Consider the following 17,500-nt stretch of genomic DNA (forward strand, 5'->3'; position numbering starts at 1 on the left):
AGGGTTCGAAAAAGCAGGGAACTGATAAAGATAGATAGATCTGGTGACTTCAAGGTATATGGACCGTGGATGGTGGCCCAGCGACGTTATCGTCGAAATAGTGCAGCTAAGCAAACTTCTAATGCTAAAGAAAGTGCTTGGGGAAGCTATAGCATAGTGAACTCTCATCATAAAGCTGCCACTGGTTCAAGGTTTGAAGTTTTGAGTGGTGGTATAAATGGGGCCTGCCCCATTGCCGAGTGGCTAAAAGGACGATTGTAACTTGGCGATTTGCCTTGCCTTGATTACTGGATTACCTTATTTACTTTCTTTCCATTCGGGGATTACCTGATTACGCTACCGCCTCTTATTCAAAAGGAATTTCTAGACCAATGTGGGAATACCATTACATAGTTTCTCTAAGAGGAGTAGGAGGAAGAATCAATAGTTAGTTGATACCACTCACAGGTCGTAGCCAAATCCTAATTGAAATTTCATTTATTTTTATATTATATGAAAGAATATAAGGAATTATATAAAATGAATTATAGTATACACCTCTAAGCACCACCTAAAGACTTGAATAAAGGGTCTGGTTAACAACCAAGCTTCAAAGAAAGGGATCAGAATCCGACATCAATTCAAGTGGAGAAAGTTACCAACTATTCTGAAGGGCGCATTCAGATCGAGAAAGTTGCAACTCCCCCTGGGGGAAAACTTAGTTCGATGATTTCTATTCCATATCCAGGTCTACCTTTTTTATCTCCACTAGGGGAGAAAGTGGATGAATTGATCATGCCAGGCCACGTGAAACTTATCCCGGTCCGGAAGCGATGGGAAAGAGTAGTCGGTAGTTCCACCGGCCAGCCGCCCACAAACTCTAACTTCGTACATAATGCCCTATCTTATAATAAATCCTGTTACTTTCTTATTTGAGCTAGGCTGTTGAGTTAAAGTAAGCGAGCTAGTCATACGAGCCCTATTCTTTCTTCTTCTATATTATATAAAAGGCTAGGCAGCTTGCTGTAGTTGCTACGGGAAACTGGAGTGAAACGAGTTGGCAGTAGAGACTGAGGGCTAAACATGTCGTTGGAACGCTTTAACATGGCCGTTACGGAAAAGAAATGCTCTAACTCAAGGTTATGAAATAGCTTAGCCGAACTATAGAGGCTAAGGAAGAGACATGAATCCAATCTTTTGTCTCCAGGGGCCCATATTCTATATCTTGATTCGGAAAGCCAATCTTCTCCTCACTCCACGCATTGCACACTCAAATCATCCATCTCTCTTTGGGAAAACTTCGGCTAACTCCGATCCAGCCAACTAATCTTTCTACCCCCAGTCTCCGACTCTCTGACTCTACTGTCCCTAAAGTGCCTCGCCGCATCGTAGCATCTACATTGTAGAAAGCGCTCGTAACTCCTATCTTGTGTAGAAAGCGCTCTATTAGCTAACCTTCAGCTACTGAACGATTGCCTCTCCCCTTTGTCTTCTCTATCCCACCTCTAGTCAATCAGCGCGGGGTTCACAGAACAGAAAGGGCTTTCAAGCGGTTTCGCAGATGCAGATAAGAGAGTTTCCGCTGGTGAAACATGAGTGGAAATAGCTGCTTTGGTTCGCCACTCCGAATAGGAGTGTAAATTGCTCCCTTGAAAGAGTTCCTGTTTATTCATCGGTAAGAGTTCGAGTTCCTTGTTATTGGCTCTTGGTACTGGTATTTCCCTTTGTCTATTGACCCTTGACCTGACTTGATAGCTTGACTTGAGCATGATCCTGATTAGCTCTACTTGAAAGAGAACTTGAACTGGATTCCTGATTAGCAACTCCTGAGACCTGATAAGAAGATCGAAAGGGCCCTGATACAAGGCCCTGGTACTTAGCCCTGGATCCTGGAAGATAGTTCCTCTATCTCTACTTATGGTACTTACGGGAACGAATATGGCATCTATGGAAACCTGCGGGGCTATGGGAGGAGCAAAGTGAATGGTGGGCCATCCTCATGGACATATTCATTTTGTTATGGCATCTTGGTCTTCACTCTTAACAGAAAAGGAAACCGGCTAGAGAAAGGATTGACAATCTCCCTACGAAGGCGGCTAAATCCACTTACGAGTTAGAGTTAAAGAAAGAAGCTAAACGAAACCAGGCGGTAGAACCTATTTCGATCCCAGTACCGTACATCTCTCCTATAGAAGAAGAACGCGCGCTACTCCTGTTCCATCGGTCTTGGACAAAAGGGCAACGAACTCCTAGCTACTTTCTAGTGATGAGCTAATAAATCACAAAACGACTCATTTTACAGGACTTATTACTAAGCTTCGAAAACCGCTCATCCTTAGAGGGAGATTTCCGTACATGTTCCCTATAGAAGAAGAGCGAAGAGCTACTCTTTTGGTTAGAATTCCCAGATTGATTTGAGAAAAGGGCATCAAAAGCAAACAAATCCTTTGGATTTTAGTACCAAATCCTTGTTAAAAAGGCCGAAAAAGCACTCCTAACAGGAAAGGCATTTCCATTTCTTAGGTATAATCTATCGAAGCAGGTACCAAACTCGCCTTAGAGAGCGCCCTACGAACAAACTTTTATTAAGAGTCCCTGGGAAACATCCCTATTTAGCTCATAACTAGCAGGAAAGAAGGAACCAAAGGCTCCAATTCCCAAGCACAAATCAAGAAAAGGTCACTTTTGACCCGAGGGAAAACGCAAAAAGTGATGATTTCAGATGCCCTTGTTCTTTAATCAAGGATCTGGTAACTATAGCTCAAAAGAAAAAACAAATGATCCTTTTGGGAGCTGTTATGAGCTAGTTGCTTTGATCGACGACTTGGGAATCTATCACCAAAGGAGTAGCCGGTCTCCGTAGCGCTGGTGAAATAAAATGAAATAAATATAGGCTGGCGCAAAGATCCAGACTTCAGGCTCTATCTCTGCGTGCGTGATAGCGACTTATTCTTATTTCCGGGCGTAAGATGCTTATCCAAAGATGAAAACAAAAGATTGGTGGGATCGACTAATTGCGAAGGAATAAGTTGAATCTGCGAGTCACCTTCTCTTTTACGATATTTCGTTTCGCAGAGCGCCCACAAAGTGAGTGAAGTGAGAAAAGTCTTTCATTATGGATCGATCTTTCCGAATCCTTGTTTTACTTCTTTTAAAGGAAAACTAAGCTGGTGCAGCTATTACTTAGCTTAAGTAATTTACTGGCTTTGACTTCCTTTGCTTTCAAGTTAATCTGGTACGTACTTACTTTCGGGATAGCCTGACTGACGAACAACAGAATTACTTGCTTCTGCCCCTGAGGCAACAACTGTAAGAACTTCGTCCGCTGCTATTGATTTCATCCGCATCTCCAGTAGCCCTGCCTCCAACAGCAGAAAAGAGAACAGCAATTAGAGCTGGAGAGAGTTTTGTTTTATTAATACAGTTGGAGAAGGGTAAGGGCCCGCCCTGAACCCTATATCAGTCAATTGCTTGATCCTTTTTAACTGCTCAAGAAGCAAGTTCTTTCTTCGTTGATTTCGGTAGTGCAGTTGCTCCCCTGCTTGATGGTGCACGATCGATAGAATTCGGTCTTCCGTTCTCTTATCATTTGGCAAAGTCCCTTAGTCGTCTGTGGCCCAACATTTATTAAACCCCCCTTTTCTCGGGCGATAGGGGTTCCTCTTTAGACTCCGAGGCGAGAGTTTTTTGGTTGTTAGGAGTGAATTTCTTGTTTTATTTATCCATAGTATAGTGAAAGAGTTCCCTTCGGTCTTTGTATTTGCTCTAGCAACAGGAACTCAGTAGCTCTTGAATCGAAGGTCCGGTAATTTCTCTACTTGTGGTTCTAAAAGGAAGCTCTTGTCGCCGGAGATCAGAAGTCGTTTTCTCAACCCACACTCAAAAGCAGTGAGCTACCCGACAGCAGCAAAGTTGATTGGTAGTTCCACGATTCTTATCTAAAAGGACAAGAAAGACACTCATAACAGGTCAGGAATCAATCCCAATTCTTTGATCAAACTCGTTCATCTTAGGAAGTGGTACACTTTATCGATCTACTGCCTATCTAACTCATGAGTCAACACCCGGGATTACCCATATTCCAAGGATTGCTGCCACCTACAGATGCTTCTTGTGATTATAGGCATTTTGCGTCGATTTTTCAGTACATAAATGAAGATTTAAGCTAGTAAAACCGAAGTAAATAGAACTAGGGAGCAAGAAAACAGATGCGCTAACGCGCTAGTGCGCTCGTCCCTTGCTTGTTGATTCCCGAAGCGTCCTATAGGAATATACTCAATATGAGTAGCTAGGCAGCTAAGCACCTGAGCTCTATTCTCTAATGTAGCTAAATCAATATGTGCACCTGTATCTCCTCAATATGTTCGATATGTTGCCCCTCGATACCCTACTTTCAAATCTCATCGATACACGGGCGCCTTAAACAGGGCCCAACCGAGCTACGAAAATCTCGTTTGTGTTCATGTCTGGCTTTCCGGCCTAGACGAACGGTTAGAGTTGTTAGTGGGGAAAATCCACTTTTGATATGGCTACTAAGCGTACAGAGATTTCAAATCCTATTGATTTCATTAATGGGAGGCGCAATCCAAATTGCGAGTTTGATAATAGGTTAGGGAGGGTCATTCTCTGTCTTTCTTTGAGTACGCTTCCTAATACGAAAAGTAAAAACTCAAACTCCGAAGCGAAGTAAGCTTCGAGGTCATAAGCCCATCTGCGATTCCCTCACTCGCTAGCAACCAAATGGGATTTCATTCTTCGATTCCGAGTTCGCGATCAATCTGCCGATTAACCACTGATTCAGTGAGATCATGTGACTTCTTCTTTCGACCCTAATTCCGAGAGTGCGCACACCTGCAAGCATCCCTTATCCAGCCGTTGGGCGGTTCACCCCCTTTCTTTTTGCTGTTTCCGGCTATCCATAAAACCCTGTAAATCTCCATCTAGGTTGATTATCGCTAATTTCTACAATAGCATTAATATGCCTTTGGGAATAGCTCTGAACTACCACCGAAACCTCCTTCTCCCACAAGAGTGCCAGCCCTCCTGACTTAGCCCTCACTTCCCCCGCAATGCAATTCCAAACAACCTGAGTTATTGTTTTCACTTTTAGATATTCCCCAGTTTACATTTAGTTTCACTAGGGTTCTTTACGAATGAGCTCACGGAGAGCTCGAACTGTCCTTTGGTTCCCAAGCCCTCGACAGTTCCAAACGAGGCAATTCATGGAGACCTAGGGACTGGCCGGACCCAATCTCCGCCGATAAGGAAGGTCTGGTAACACGTTTATTGGAATCCATAGCTGAATTCAAGTTAGGCAGACCATCATCGTCATCTGATTTTCCTTTCTGGCCTGTTTGGACCTCAGTGACAAAGAAGAATGGAATCGATGGTAAGAGTCTTCCTTTCCTCTCGTACCTCTGCTCTCTTCCAATGACCTGTCTTCCTCTTCTTCACACCGGCTTTTGAATAAGAGGTCGGATCGGGGTCATGCGTTTTGGATACAGGAATTGGGCTTTTCCCTTTCTTTGTCTTGAACTGGACTTTTCCGAAAAGGCGCTTTGCACTATATGCTGGTTCACCCGGTCAAGCTCTTGGCTAAAAAAGATTCACACTCCTCAGCCCCAGGACAATCTCTCAAAATACATTAAGATGTTGTTGACCTCTTTTTCTTTTCTTTGCTGATTCCTCTCAATGAAATTTGCCATGTTGCACTAAGTTACTTACGGATGTATGCATGCAGTCCGGGAACACTTTGGGGTGAACACCCATCCAAACAAGTAGGGTCAATAGTTCAGCATTTAGGCCGTAACATTTAGCTTAAAAAAAATCTTTAACCCAACAAGTGCTCTCCGAACCAAGCTAGATAGTCTCCTATCACTAGGCTCACCAACCAACCTGGACTTTTTTTTTATTATTCCTGCCGGATATCAAAACAAACCATAAGGGTTGTTTCCAGCCATGAGTTCCCCTATAACATAAGCGCTCTTGGGTGGAGTGGGCCATCATTCGCCAGGTCTTTGAGTGCCCGTCGTACCACGTGGTTGGTGCACTAGGCTGATCCGAGACTCGACTTTTCGGATCTGGAACCTGCGCCCGGCCTGGTCTGCCAGCTCTTAGTGGCTCTACGTCCGGTCGTGCGTGGTATGTTCGCGATTCGTACAAATGGAACGCATCGCGTACTATAACTTTCCTTTTTTGTTTTGGGCTGGGCCATTCCATCAAATCTTTGAGAAGGAGCCCAATCTCGTATTTGATGGTCGGCGTGGCGATAGGCTTTGCTTCTACGACTGCCTTCCCAGCCGTTGAAACACTAAGCGAGAACGGTAAGGGGCGCACAATGTCGTTGTGCGGGGATGCGATTTGCCAAGCTGGGGCAAACAAAGCCGTCCGACCCTACCGGATTAGGAATGCGAAGGCCTCTCCTCCTTTCGGAGACCGGGGAAAGAAAGAGCTATGCTATTGACCGACCCCTTTTTCTCATTTTGTTTGAAGTGGGCCAAATAGAGAATGAAATGCATAAAATAAATAGGGGAAGGGTTCCACTTTTTTTTGGTTTAAGGGCTGCTCGCCCTACCGAAGTACCGAAGGCTTTCGGGGCTTACACCTACCTTATTAGACGACCTAAAAAAGGGCTTTCAGTAGCGCCCAACGAATCTAAGCCTTTTGTTTTGAAGCGCCAGTAGTTGTAGCTGTGGGTAGGGCTTTCGTTCTTATCGCTCCGGATTCCGATCTATATGACCTCCGGGTGGTACAAAGTCAACCTCTTCCGTAGAAGCAGGTAGTAACCTAACCTTTAAGATAAGAATTTGTTCAAGGGGGGCCTCTTATCTATCAATGGAAAAATCTCCATGTGTGGCGTGATAAGGAATCCTAGAAAAGACCGATTGAGACTCCCCTCCACGGTCCCACGAAGATCTCTACGTACTTGTTCCAGTCCAGGACAAGTGAGATCTTCCGGTCTGCGTGCGCGGGAGCAGCTCAAACAAAGAAGAGTCTGGTCCGGTCTGAATTCAGGCACGGCCCGCCCGTCTGCTGCTAGGTCCGGGAATGGCGCCAGGCGAGGTCGCCGCTATGCCCCAACATGAATTGAATGGTCCTTCGACCTTCGTTTGATTCCGACGGCCGGCATAGATCTCATGAGACCCGCCCACTATTACTACGAAAGAAGCCCTGCCCCTTTCCTTCGCTACTAGGAAAGTAAGCAACTTCTATTAGCGCCGGACCTTGAGTCGAATTGATCGTGTCATGTGCAACGTCCATCAATGATGGTTCATTAATGTTCATTGATTTAGACTCCTTCCCCCTTCTCAACTACGAAAAAGATCGAGAGGGGCCCGAAAGCCCCCAAACCAAGAACGGAAACGGAAGCCTTTCGACTCACTTCCCATTCTCTCTTAAATAAATAAAGCTCGCCCTCGAGCCCTGGCCGGGTCTTTCCCTGTTGTTCTGTTCCCGCCACGAGAAAGACGCGCGGAAGAGGTATGCCCAGCGCGCCGAGGATCCGTTGAGAGTTTGTCTCGGTAGGGAACTGTACGATCTTTTACCTTATTGTATTGAATCAAAAAAGGGTCAGTGCTACGGCCCCCTATTGTTTTGTTTGATCCAATATTGACCGGGGACGAGCCCCGACTTCCATAGGTCCTTGGTTTGACCTCCCGTAGTGGTCCTTGCTTTTAAGAAAGCGGAGCGGGGCCAATTTCTCGTACTTGCTTAGTGTGCCCCCCTTTCTTCGAGTGCCCCGCCCGGTTCACTGGGCTGTTGGCCTACCAAGCACTTGCCCGCTGCCCCTGCCGCCCGCTTGGCGGGCGGAGCGCTCGTTATCCTTACTTTGCTCTCTGCTGGGGCCCTCCAGCCATAAGCTATGGCAGCTCCAGCTCGCAACCACAGGGGCCTGCCCTGCGAGGCCAGAGTGGGCTCAGCCGTCAGCCTCCATTCGAATTATGTTAGGGGTTCTTTCGCTTTTGCCAGATCTAGAGAGATACTACAAGTCCTCCGTCCCAGATTCCATCGCCGCGGCCATCTGGTTCACCGGTACTACCAAAAAGTCTCATGCTTACGTTACTCTTACTGATGGTTTTATTATCTTGGACCACGAAGACCCCAGTCGTGCTTCTGGTTTCCATTCCCATTATCATCAATATGATAAGATAAATCTCCTCGTGCTCTGCCATAATAACTTGGAGTCCGTATCATGGTGAAGATAAGGTAAGGCTGTGATTCTTGCTCAAAAAAAAAGACCGAACGCCCTTCGAGTTATTGGCTCGTCCAACCCGGCAGCATTCATGAGTCGCTCGTTCAACTGTCCCTCGGAGACAGGGTCGAGAAGTACCATGCGCCACCCGTCCTTTCTTTCTATCGGTCCCACCCAGCAAGATACGGCTCAGCCAAAAAAGGTAAGCGCCTAGCGCGAGCCTTTTTTGATTAGTTTAGTAAAGTCAAGCTTTGGCTCCCTAAAGAGTAAAGAAATGGATAAAAAAAGGGGGGGACTTATGCAACGGGCTATGCCACCCAAACCAACTGAGGGAAGTCGCATCCGTCCCATCGCAAGCACCTACAATGTCATGATCACATTGGTTTACCCTTGTTTTTTTGGTAGTTTAACGTACGGTCGCCCCTCCAACAAGAAAAGGTATAAATATGGAAACTTCTCTGCCATTTGGATCGGAGAATTTATGGAGGAAATCGGGTTTTAAATTCCCAGAAACCGCACGATTATATAGCCAAAGGGAATAGGCCGCGCCTAAAATCATCCCAAGCGCTGCTAATGTCGCTACTAAGCTATTTCTTTGGAAAGCTCCTACTAAGATGAGAAATTCCCCGATAAAACTGCTAGTACCAGGTGAACTCATATTGGCCAAAGTGGAAAAGAAGAAAATGGTAGGGAGATTCGGCATGGTGCTCACTGAACCTCCGTAATATCTAACAAGTCGAGTCTTATGTCGGTCATATAGAACACCAACACATAGAAAAAGGGCTGAAGAAACCAGTCCATGACTTGACATCGGTAGAATGCTACCTCCAATTCCCTGTATGTTCGATAGAGCCAAAGATTCCCCCCCACTGATCGGAGTACGCCGATTACCCCCCGAACCGTACAAGATAGTTTCCACCTATCATACGGCTTTCTAACTTCACTTCTTTTTTCTGGTCGTTCCGCTCTGTCGATCGATGGTAGTATAAGAGATCTCCCCCTAAATTATTTACTTTACATAAAACATAAAGGTTCCTGCTTCCTACCCATAGTTAGCATGTATCTCCCCGGGTCATACTTGAGTATCACATCGTAGACCCCCACCCCAACTCTATCTTCCTTATCAGTGAATCGGAACATAGTGCATAGGTACTCTTCGATGCAGCGGGGCCGAGACGACGTGACATACTACGATCACGTACAGAAGTGCTGCCCTTCGTCTCGGCAATATAATATGGAACCTCTCAACAGCTCCCGTTCTTTTATGGGGTCCTATCGGGATAGGTAGGCCCAAGCCTTTCCCCTCCCTCCAGAATCCCGAGGGGGAAAGAGAAAGAAGAAAAAAAGGAAGAATTTTTTTCTTTCATTTGAACGGCCTTATCTTGTATCGAAAGGTTTTTCGTGCTATACACCACGTTGAGAAAGACCAACCTCCTATGTACCGTACTCTTTTTCTACCTCGAAAGGGAGGTCCTCCTTATGATGCTACAGATGGCTGTCCGAAGTGCAAGGGGTAAACTCGGACTCGGATAGGATAGGATTGTGCGCGTCGGGCCCTTCGGGTGTCATATTTTGGCCGAGTTTACCGTACCTCCGGCCCGGTTAGGCGGCCGTAATATTTTGTTACGTTCTACCGCTCTTACGCCAGAAAGAAAAGGTTCCACACGAGCTCCCGTTCTGCGGCGTGGTGGCAGGACCGCTAGGGGAGTGGCTCCGGGTGTAGATAGGGTGAAATCTGCAGAGGTCATGCAAATAAATAGGCCCCTTCTCTTTTGGATGAATGGGGTGCTTTAGAAGGCGCTTTCCGATCTACGGTCCCTCGGAGCGAAAGGTTAGGCAGGTAGTATGGGCCCTCTGACTTCCAGCTATGTGCTGTGCGGCTCCCGCGAAGCGAATGAAGGGAAGCTCGAAGAGCTTACGGGTGAGCTTACGCTTACTCTCAGCCTCTTTGATTGGTAGGCGGGCGGGCTAAGCCCCCTACTTAAGATTCAATTCATAAGGCTAATTTGATCTTGTCGTGACGCTTTGGTTAGGCCGACTACTATTACTATAGGCTAGCTACTTCTAGCTTCTATAGTGGCCCTTCCACTTTGGCGTAGTTTTCGTTTGTATTGGTACTGAATGAACATATCAAACAAAGGCGATCATATCATGCCATTTTATATGTATAGAGAGATCCCTTAGATATAGAGATAGAATAGATGTTCATGGATAGACAAAAATTCCATTGATTCTTAGTTTTTGGGCTGAAAAAGCTCGGCGATCCAAATGAATCATTCTTCTGGTCTCTCTTCACTCTCCGCCCCGAAACTGACCCACGGCACAGCGCCCATTCGCTTCGCGCGCGGGAAGGCAACGAAGTTCAGTTCATCAGACCGCAGCGGAGTGGAGCAGCCGCGACACGACCTTACCTTAGCTGGATCTCGCTGGTGCCACCTAAACGGTAGGTAGGCGGCGGATGTGTGACGTTTGGAGTTGTCGTTCGTGCACCTGTCCCCAATGGAAGAATGAGTGATCTTTTCCCCTGCATATCATGGCCTTACCACTCGGTCCCCGCTGGCCAGCGGGGGATTCGGTATAGCAGCTCACGTTCGTTTGAGCTGCGCGTTCCCGCTGGACTGGACACATCTTAGCTGTAGGAAGTATGGTTCCGAAAGTGACTTCGGTTCGCTAGTTCAGGCTCAACTCCTCGCTTTACGTTAGCGGACCTACAGGTCGGGCCGGGGCTCTGCGCTCTTTCTTTCTGTGTGGGACGATACCGGGGAGAGAAGGGAATGCGTCGAGGCGGCGAACAAGACAACTACATTTTGGCTTTTCCCTCCATGAGATGAGCCCAGTGCATTGGACCGATGGATAAGAGAACTGAGCTGGCCTAAAAAGAGCTTGGGCGCTCTATGTACGATGTAGACTCCATCAGATACATATCGATTTCTTTCTTTTCTGATGGATCATGAAAAGATAGTTGTCTCATCAATAGATAGAAATAGGGTTCCAAACCTTATTCTTGATAGATTCCCTCTCTATCTCTTTCGATCTATCAGAACAGAGTTGGCTATCTATCAATCGATTTGAAAATAGCACGTTCATATCGCTTTTCGTTCATTTCCGCCGCGAAAACATAGCCGCCATAATAAAAGCAGGCGAAGCAGCTAGAAGCACTCGCTTCACGCCCTTGAATTCTTATTCACGGATGAATTGGGAAAGCCAACAGAAAGATTCGATATTCGATTCTGACGTAGGGCCGCCCTCCACTCCCGTCCCGGGGCGCTAAGGGGCTTTTGTTTTTGGAACAGACGGCATTGCTGACGCCTCGAATCAAGCTTTTATTGCGACATGCTATGTTTTCTTCCCCATTGCTAGTAGGTTGATGGGTCGCACGCCCGGCACACATGTTTTGGCCTTGTGTGTCCATAACTAAAAAAAAATAGGTGACCTAACGGCCGCCGCCCGACTAAACATACCAATAGTCACCAGATTCATATGAGCTACTGAGGAGTAAGCTATGATCTTCTTAAGATCGATCTGTCTTAAAGTGGTCGAGGAAGTATATATTATAGCAATCGCGCTTGGAGTATAAATGAAAGGAGTGGAACAAAGTGTCGCTTCGGGAAACATGGGTATTGAAAATCTTAAAAACCCGTAGGTTCCCAATTTTAAAGGAATTCCTGCCAAGATGACGGATCCTGCCGTAGGTGCCTCTACATGAGCTTCGGGTAACCAAATATGAACTGGTACCATAGGCACTTTGACGGCGAAAGAGGCGAAAGAAGCAATCCATAGAAAGATTTGGCGCCGCTCACTAAATTCTGTGGTTAATGAAATTTGTAAATCGGTGGTTCCTGTTTGGAAAAGAATCAACAGAATAGCTAATAGCATAAAAACAGATCCAAGTAAAGTATAAAGGAAAAACTGATATGCTGCCTTGATCTTTCTTTGTCTCGAACCCCATACCCCTATAATAATGGTAGAGTAAGGGGTGGCCCCAAAGCGGAATTGACCGGTGGTGGTTGGTCGAAGCTCCAGTAGGTAGCCACTCCCTTCTCAGAGAACCGTACGTGAGACTTCCGCCTCATACGGCTCCGTCCCGAGCTTCCGTCGTCGGCCTTGGCATTAGACCACTATCTATGCATGTATTTTCAGCCTGGACTCTCGAATCTTTTGCTTCTCGGGTGGTGGCGAACAATGGTGCTTGCGTTGCAGTAGATGCCCGCCCGAAAGAACCGCTCACTAGCTAGCCGGACTAGGGGGCCCTATCTGGAGACATACTGAAAACCATGCCTTTCGAACCGAACGCAACGCCCGTCTTCCAAATCAAAAGAAAAAAGGGCTCGTTGGGAAGAAAGATGGAGTGCGGTCTGTAGAGCACATGTAAGGCACAGTCGGGTTGCTCACGCAGCGGATCTCTCTCTATCTATAGATAGAGAGAGAGGTGTGAAAGGAATAGCCTTATGGCTGCCCCTCGACTTATGGCCTTTACGCTACGACTACTGTGATGTGAGCGGTTCAAATTGGTTTGATCTTTCCCAATCATTCTGGACGGAACTAGTACGCAGCACTTGTACGGAGGTGCATGCATAAAGGTTTGGAACTCTTTTCTTATCTGAATCTTAAGGACAGGACCCTATTCTCGAACCCTCTGCCGAGCTCTACCCTGCCCGCATTTCCTTTTGAAGGGGCCAAAAAAATGTCTCCACCTGCTGCCAACAGTCTTTCTTCGGAATTCTACTGAACGGGTCGATCCTCCCCTCCCCCCTTTGTTTTAGCAACTTATCCTAAGGTCTCCTCACCAAGAGCTCGCCGGCGACGACAGAGGAAGCAACCCGCCTGCTGTGGCGGGGCGGCTTTTTTCTTTCACAATAAGACCTGGACGATTATCCCTACCCTCGGTAGCTTACGAGTTTACGTCCATCCCTGGTCGGGTACAGTTTCCTTTCGATTTATCCCTTGTAGCCGTTACCCGAATTCGCGCAAGTGTGTCCACACCCCCCAAACTGACTTGACGAGGAATCCATTCTCGCGAACAAACACAACCCCTACACACAACACACACCTAGGAGCACCCCTTCCTGCATATCCATACAAGACCCGAGTAGGCGGGTCGAGGTCCTACGAGGTACCCACTACTCGGAGTACCCTCCAAAAAGGAAAAAGATGTGTCTGTCAGGTTCGGTTCTTCTTAGTTGGGTTGGGCGGGTTCGACCAGAAATGCTATGCTTACACACAAGACTACCCCTCTTCCCGAAAGCTTCGCGGGGACTACTTTACGACGACGGACGACCGCCCGTAGGGGGTTTACTGCACAAGGCCCCTGCAGAGGAAAGGCTTTATCCCAGCGAATAGATGATGCTCAGCTCCGCACAACATAGGGATTGGCACACTTTCGGGAAGAACATAGAATAGTAGAGGATCCAGCATGCAGAACACGGCGATCATTAGAAATTCACGAATTAGAGATGCTGTAATATACTCTTTCCCATAACTTCTCATACCAGACCAACCCACTAAAATGCAAATAGGGATCAGAAATGTGGTCAATATCACGCAGAATAAAGAGATACCATCTATACCCAAATCAAAATGGATGTTTTCATAAGGAAGCCATCGAAGGCTTTCCACAAATTGAGATTTGGCCGTAGAAGGATCGAATTGTATCCGAAGAACAGGGGAATACAAAAAAGTAATAAGAGAGGCGCACAGACCAATCAATCGTATCGGTCGTATTCTTGAATTTGGAATGAAAAGAGGAGTAATGCTTCCTAGCACGGGAGAAAGAATAAGACCACTTAGATCAAAATACCATTGTTCTAACATAGAGTAGAATCGAAGATTGAAGAGATTAATTTACAACAGTAAAAAGATGGGCGCCTAATTCCAATACAATACAATAGGGGTCTATCAGTGCAAGTCAGCTGAACACCGTGATTGATGAGTGGGTAGGTGGGTTAGGTGCACCTCTCGCCCAGTGGGAAGTAATGAGGCTAGTCTCCCCCCTCCCCTGAATGAAAAAGTATTGGGGCCCCCTTCCTCTAAGGTAGACCCTTTCTTTTTATTTTGAATTTCCAATAGAGAATCTTTCTAACTAAAAAAATATCTCTGGCAAAATGCAATTCGTCGAGTTCAATCCAAGGTGCACCTTGCCTTTTTTCAGGTAGCTTTCTTACGCCTATTCAGCTAGTGGGGCATTGGTCATAGCCGAAGTCGAAGGGATAAAAAGAAGAGAAAGAAAGGGAAGTTTTTTCTTCTTTCATTTCAATCCAAATAAATAAGAGAACAAAGAAAGCACTCAAAAATGAAAGTTAGATAAAGAAGTGTCAGTAAGAACTAGCACTAGACTTCTTCCCCCCTTTCTACTTTTGTGTTGTGCTTCCACCCGGGCTTTTCATTCTGTTTTATAGAGACCCGAGGAGGAAATTGGAATCCAAATTCATGTATTGTATAAAGGTGAGGTACTTTCCCCGGCATACGAAAAGAAAATCCAGGATGACGTCTTTCAAAAGAACGAGTAAGGGACGGGGAGAGGGATGCTCTCGAAACCAAACGAGACTAGAAAGAACATGGGAATTAGCACCATTCATATGATTTGTCTCGAAGAGACAACAAAGGGGAAGCCCTCTCTCTATCTCGGTCTCGGTTTAGCATCATATATCGATCTGGAGAAAATTTGGATTGGTTGTAGTGCGGATTAAGGAGCAGCTCCTCCATACTGTGGCTGTGGAGGTGGGTTCTGTCGCCGCCTGATAGAGGCAGAAGCGGGGGGCACCAAGAGCTATCTGCATCGAGTCTTTCGATTGAAAGAGGAAGGGAGACAATTCAAATGCCAGCGCAGAAATAGAAAGAGTCGTGCTTTAAAGTGGAATTCTTCTAAGATCCATTGCTCGATTTTGCTGCATGCTCTGCTCCCAAAATGCAGAGAAGACTTGCGAGGGCAGATCCGGGTTGGTTGGTCCGGAAAGTCATGGGAGAGGCGGGCTAAGTGAAATAATATACTATAGAATCTTATGAATCACGCACGGCACACTTTCTATATCTTCTACGTCTACAAGGTGAACAGCTTAGCTTACAGCACAGCGTGTTCGCCACCACACTGGCTGGCTGGTGCATTGGCCTTACTGTAATAAGTCCGAGAGGTATGACTCTTCGATTAGAACGCTCCATATCTCGTGACACGCGGAGCGTAGCATTTTTTTTAGAAAGTCCGTATAACTTCAAAAGATTCATTCTTTATGAATCAAGTACCATTCAAAGATCAAAGAAAGGGTGCATTGCCTCTTTGAGTGAAGAAGAGAAGGGCTTTGTATAGACACTCTTGAGCCATGTTCGTCGCCCCCATTATTTTATTTCATTTCGTTCTATTGATTGGTTCTAGCTCCAAAGAAGATATACATGGAGCTATGTCGACTTACGTACGTCTCGTTGACTAAACGATCAGGTATACCACGCCACGTATCATCCCCTCTTTCCATAGAGGAAAGATAAAGAAAAAGAAAAGATATAGTGATCGTGCCGTAAGACCTTGTTCCTTTCTACTTTACGTTATTTTCCTCTGGTGGTGCCCTCGTGGGCACGTTCCTCTCTGGGTGGGTCTGGTCTAATCGAAGTCAACTGACTCACATGGAATAGGGGTGAGTTTTCACCGAACTGGTCGCTTGAGTCTATAGGCTACCTCTCCTATCCGCTTTTCTACAAGGTCTACTTTCAGACCGGGCCAAGCCTTTAGGTTGTTTAAGTAGGTTTGGGCTAGGTCGTTGCGCTCCTGCCACCTCTTGTCAAAGTAGGCTGATGGGCAAGCCCCCGCCTGTCGCAATGGTGTGGGGCGTCAGAGGTCCCCGTGGCCAACTCGAAGGGGCTGAAGTTCGACGCAGAGCTTTCAAAGATATACCGACCGTAGGTATCTGACCATCAGATACCGACAGCTGTCTTCTAAGATTACCGACATTTCGGGTTTTCATAAATTTCACATAAGATAAAAGTTCTTTTCATCATCAGAAACAACCTGATTTCCGACCTCTTGCATTGCATTACCATAACGAAAACGAACATTCAAAAAAGAGATTGCTCTTGTGATTCGGAATGAAGCTTTATCGGTCGAGGAAAGGAATAGCGATAGATTTCTATAGAGCATCCAGGAACAAGCAGATTCAATCGGACGACGAATTCTTGCATGGTCCAAGGAAATCAAAGGTCCGCTTCCACGATTTCATCTATATGGAATCTCAACATATCAGAATAGCTTATATAGTCATGATTCAATTCATGAATTAGCTCACTATGAGGCTTGAGGCTACTACATTTAGAAATATATATTCATTAAAATAATATATAATAATATAGTCTATCATTCGTGTCTCTGTTACAACACGGCGAAACTAAATGGTTCGAATGAATGAAGAGAAAAAAAAAGAAGAATGTTTAGGCTGTACACCTAATTTTCCTGGGATTGTAGTTCAATCGGTCAGAGCACCGCCCTGTCAAGGCGGAAGCTGCGGGTTCGAGCCCCGTCAGTCCCGACGGATTCAATAAATACATCAATTCATCTCTCCATTTTCTGTGAAAAGGGGGGATCCTTTTTTTTCGTTTCGCATTTCTCATCAAGGGGATAATTTTCATTACTTCAACTAGTACCGATTGATGGGTTTCGATCCATGTAATGGAATAGAGTACCATATCTTTCTCGGGAGCACATACACAAATGGAATTCATTTCTCGTACGATACAAAATGAAATTACCCTGAGTATGAGTAGAAGTAGAAGCCTTTTATTTTACAGATTAAACGATTTCCTTTTCTGGCTCCTCAATTACTAATTTTTTTGAATTTTAAAAATAAATCTATCTCATTCAAAGTGCACACTGAGTTTTTGATATATGCGTCCCAGTACTAATGAAGGAAGGAGGATATTAAACAAACAAGGATCCCACCATTTCACTCTTAGTCTTAGCAAGGGTCCGAAGGAGAAAGATTTTCTATTTTGGTCGTACCTATCCAATAATATTATAATATGAATGACTCGCTATTCAGGGTAATAATCATTATGTAGGAGAGATGGCCGAGTGGTTTAAGGCGTAGCATTGGAATTGCTATGTAGGCTTTTGTTTACCGAGGGTTCGAATCCCTCTCTTTCCGTAACTTCACCTAATTAACTATAGTCGAAGCCATACCCAATCGAAGATGTTATCCAAATTCAAGTAATTGTAGTAAAACCTGACCTGTTGACCCTTTGGCTTTTCCGGCGATACGAACGTATTTAATTCATTTTGTTCTGTAAGACCATAATGAAAACGCAATTTTTTTGAAATTCTAGACGAATACTTTATAGATCGGTGGCTTTTGG

At 45.6% G+C, this 17,500-nt stretch overlaps 3 protein-coding genes and 2 non-coding genes; 3 read left to right on the forward strand and 2 right to left on the reverse strand.

Moving 5' to 3' along the window:
• Positions 1 to 261, forward strand: part of orf111a (hypothetical protein) — a 336-nt gene extending 75 nt beyond the window's left edge. Inside the window, exon 1 of the mRNA in view lies at positions 1 to 261. This exon is cut by the window's left edge and continues 75 nt beyond it. Coding sequence (YP_008992352.1) covers positions 1 to 261 — 261 coding nt within the window.
• A 5,406-nt stretch (positions 262 to 5,667) lies between these two features.
• Positions 5,668 to 13,981, reverse strand: nad4 (NADH dehydrogenase subunit 4). One transcript has 4 exons: positions 13,530 to 13,981; positions 11,620 to 12,134; positions 8,594 to 9,016; positions 5,668 to 5,756 (listed from the first exon to the last, which is right to left on the reverse strand). The coding sequence occupies exons 1-4, from the start codon at positions 13,979 to 13,981 to the stop codon at positions 5,668 to 5,670; spliced, it is 1,479 nt and encodes a 492-aa protein (YP_008992353.1).
• On the reverse strand, positions 5,863 to 6,198 carry orf111c (hypothetical protein). The gene has a single exon. The coding sequence runs from the start codon at positions 6,196 to 6,198 to the stop codon at positions 5,863 to 5,865; it is 336 nt and encodes a 111-aa protein (YP_008992354.1).
• A 2,622-nt stretch (positions 13,982 to 16,603) lies between the features above and the next one.
• On the forward strand, positions 16,604 to 16,677 carry trnD-GUC. Its single transcript has one exon. It is a non-coding gene; the product is annotated as a tRNA-Asp (tRNA).
• A 528-nt stretch (positions 16,678 to 17,205) lies between these two features.
• Positions 17,206 to 17,292, forward strand: trnS-GGA. Its single transcript has one exon. It is a non-coding gene; the product is annotated as a tRNA-Ser (tRNA).
• Positions 17,293 to 17,500: the final 208 nt, after the last annotated feature.

This window comes from Salvia miltiorrhiza, mitochondrion (assembly GCF_028751815.1).
Source record: "Salvia miltiorrhiza mitochondrion, complete genome".
In the NCBI taxonomy this organism is placed as follows: domain Eukaryota; kingdom Viridiplantae; phylum Streptophyta; class Magnoliopsida; order Lamiales; family Lamiaceae; genus Salvia; species Salvia miltiorrhiza.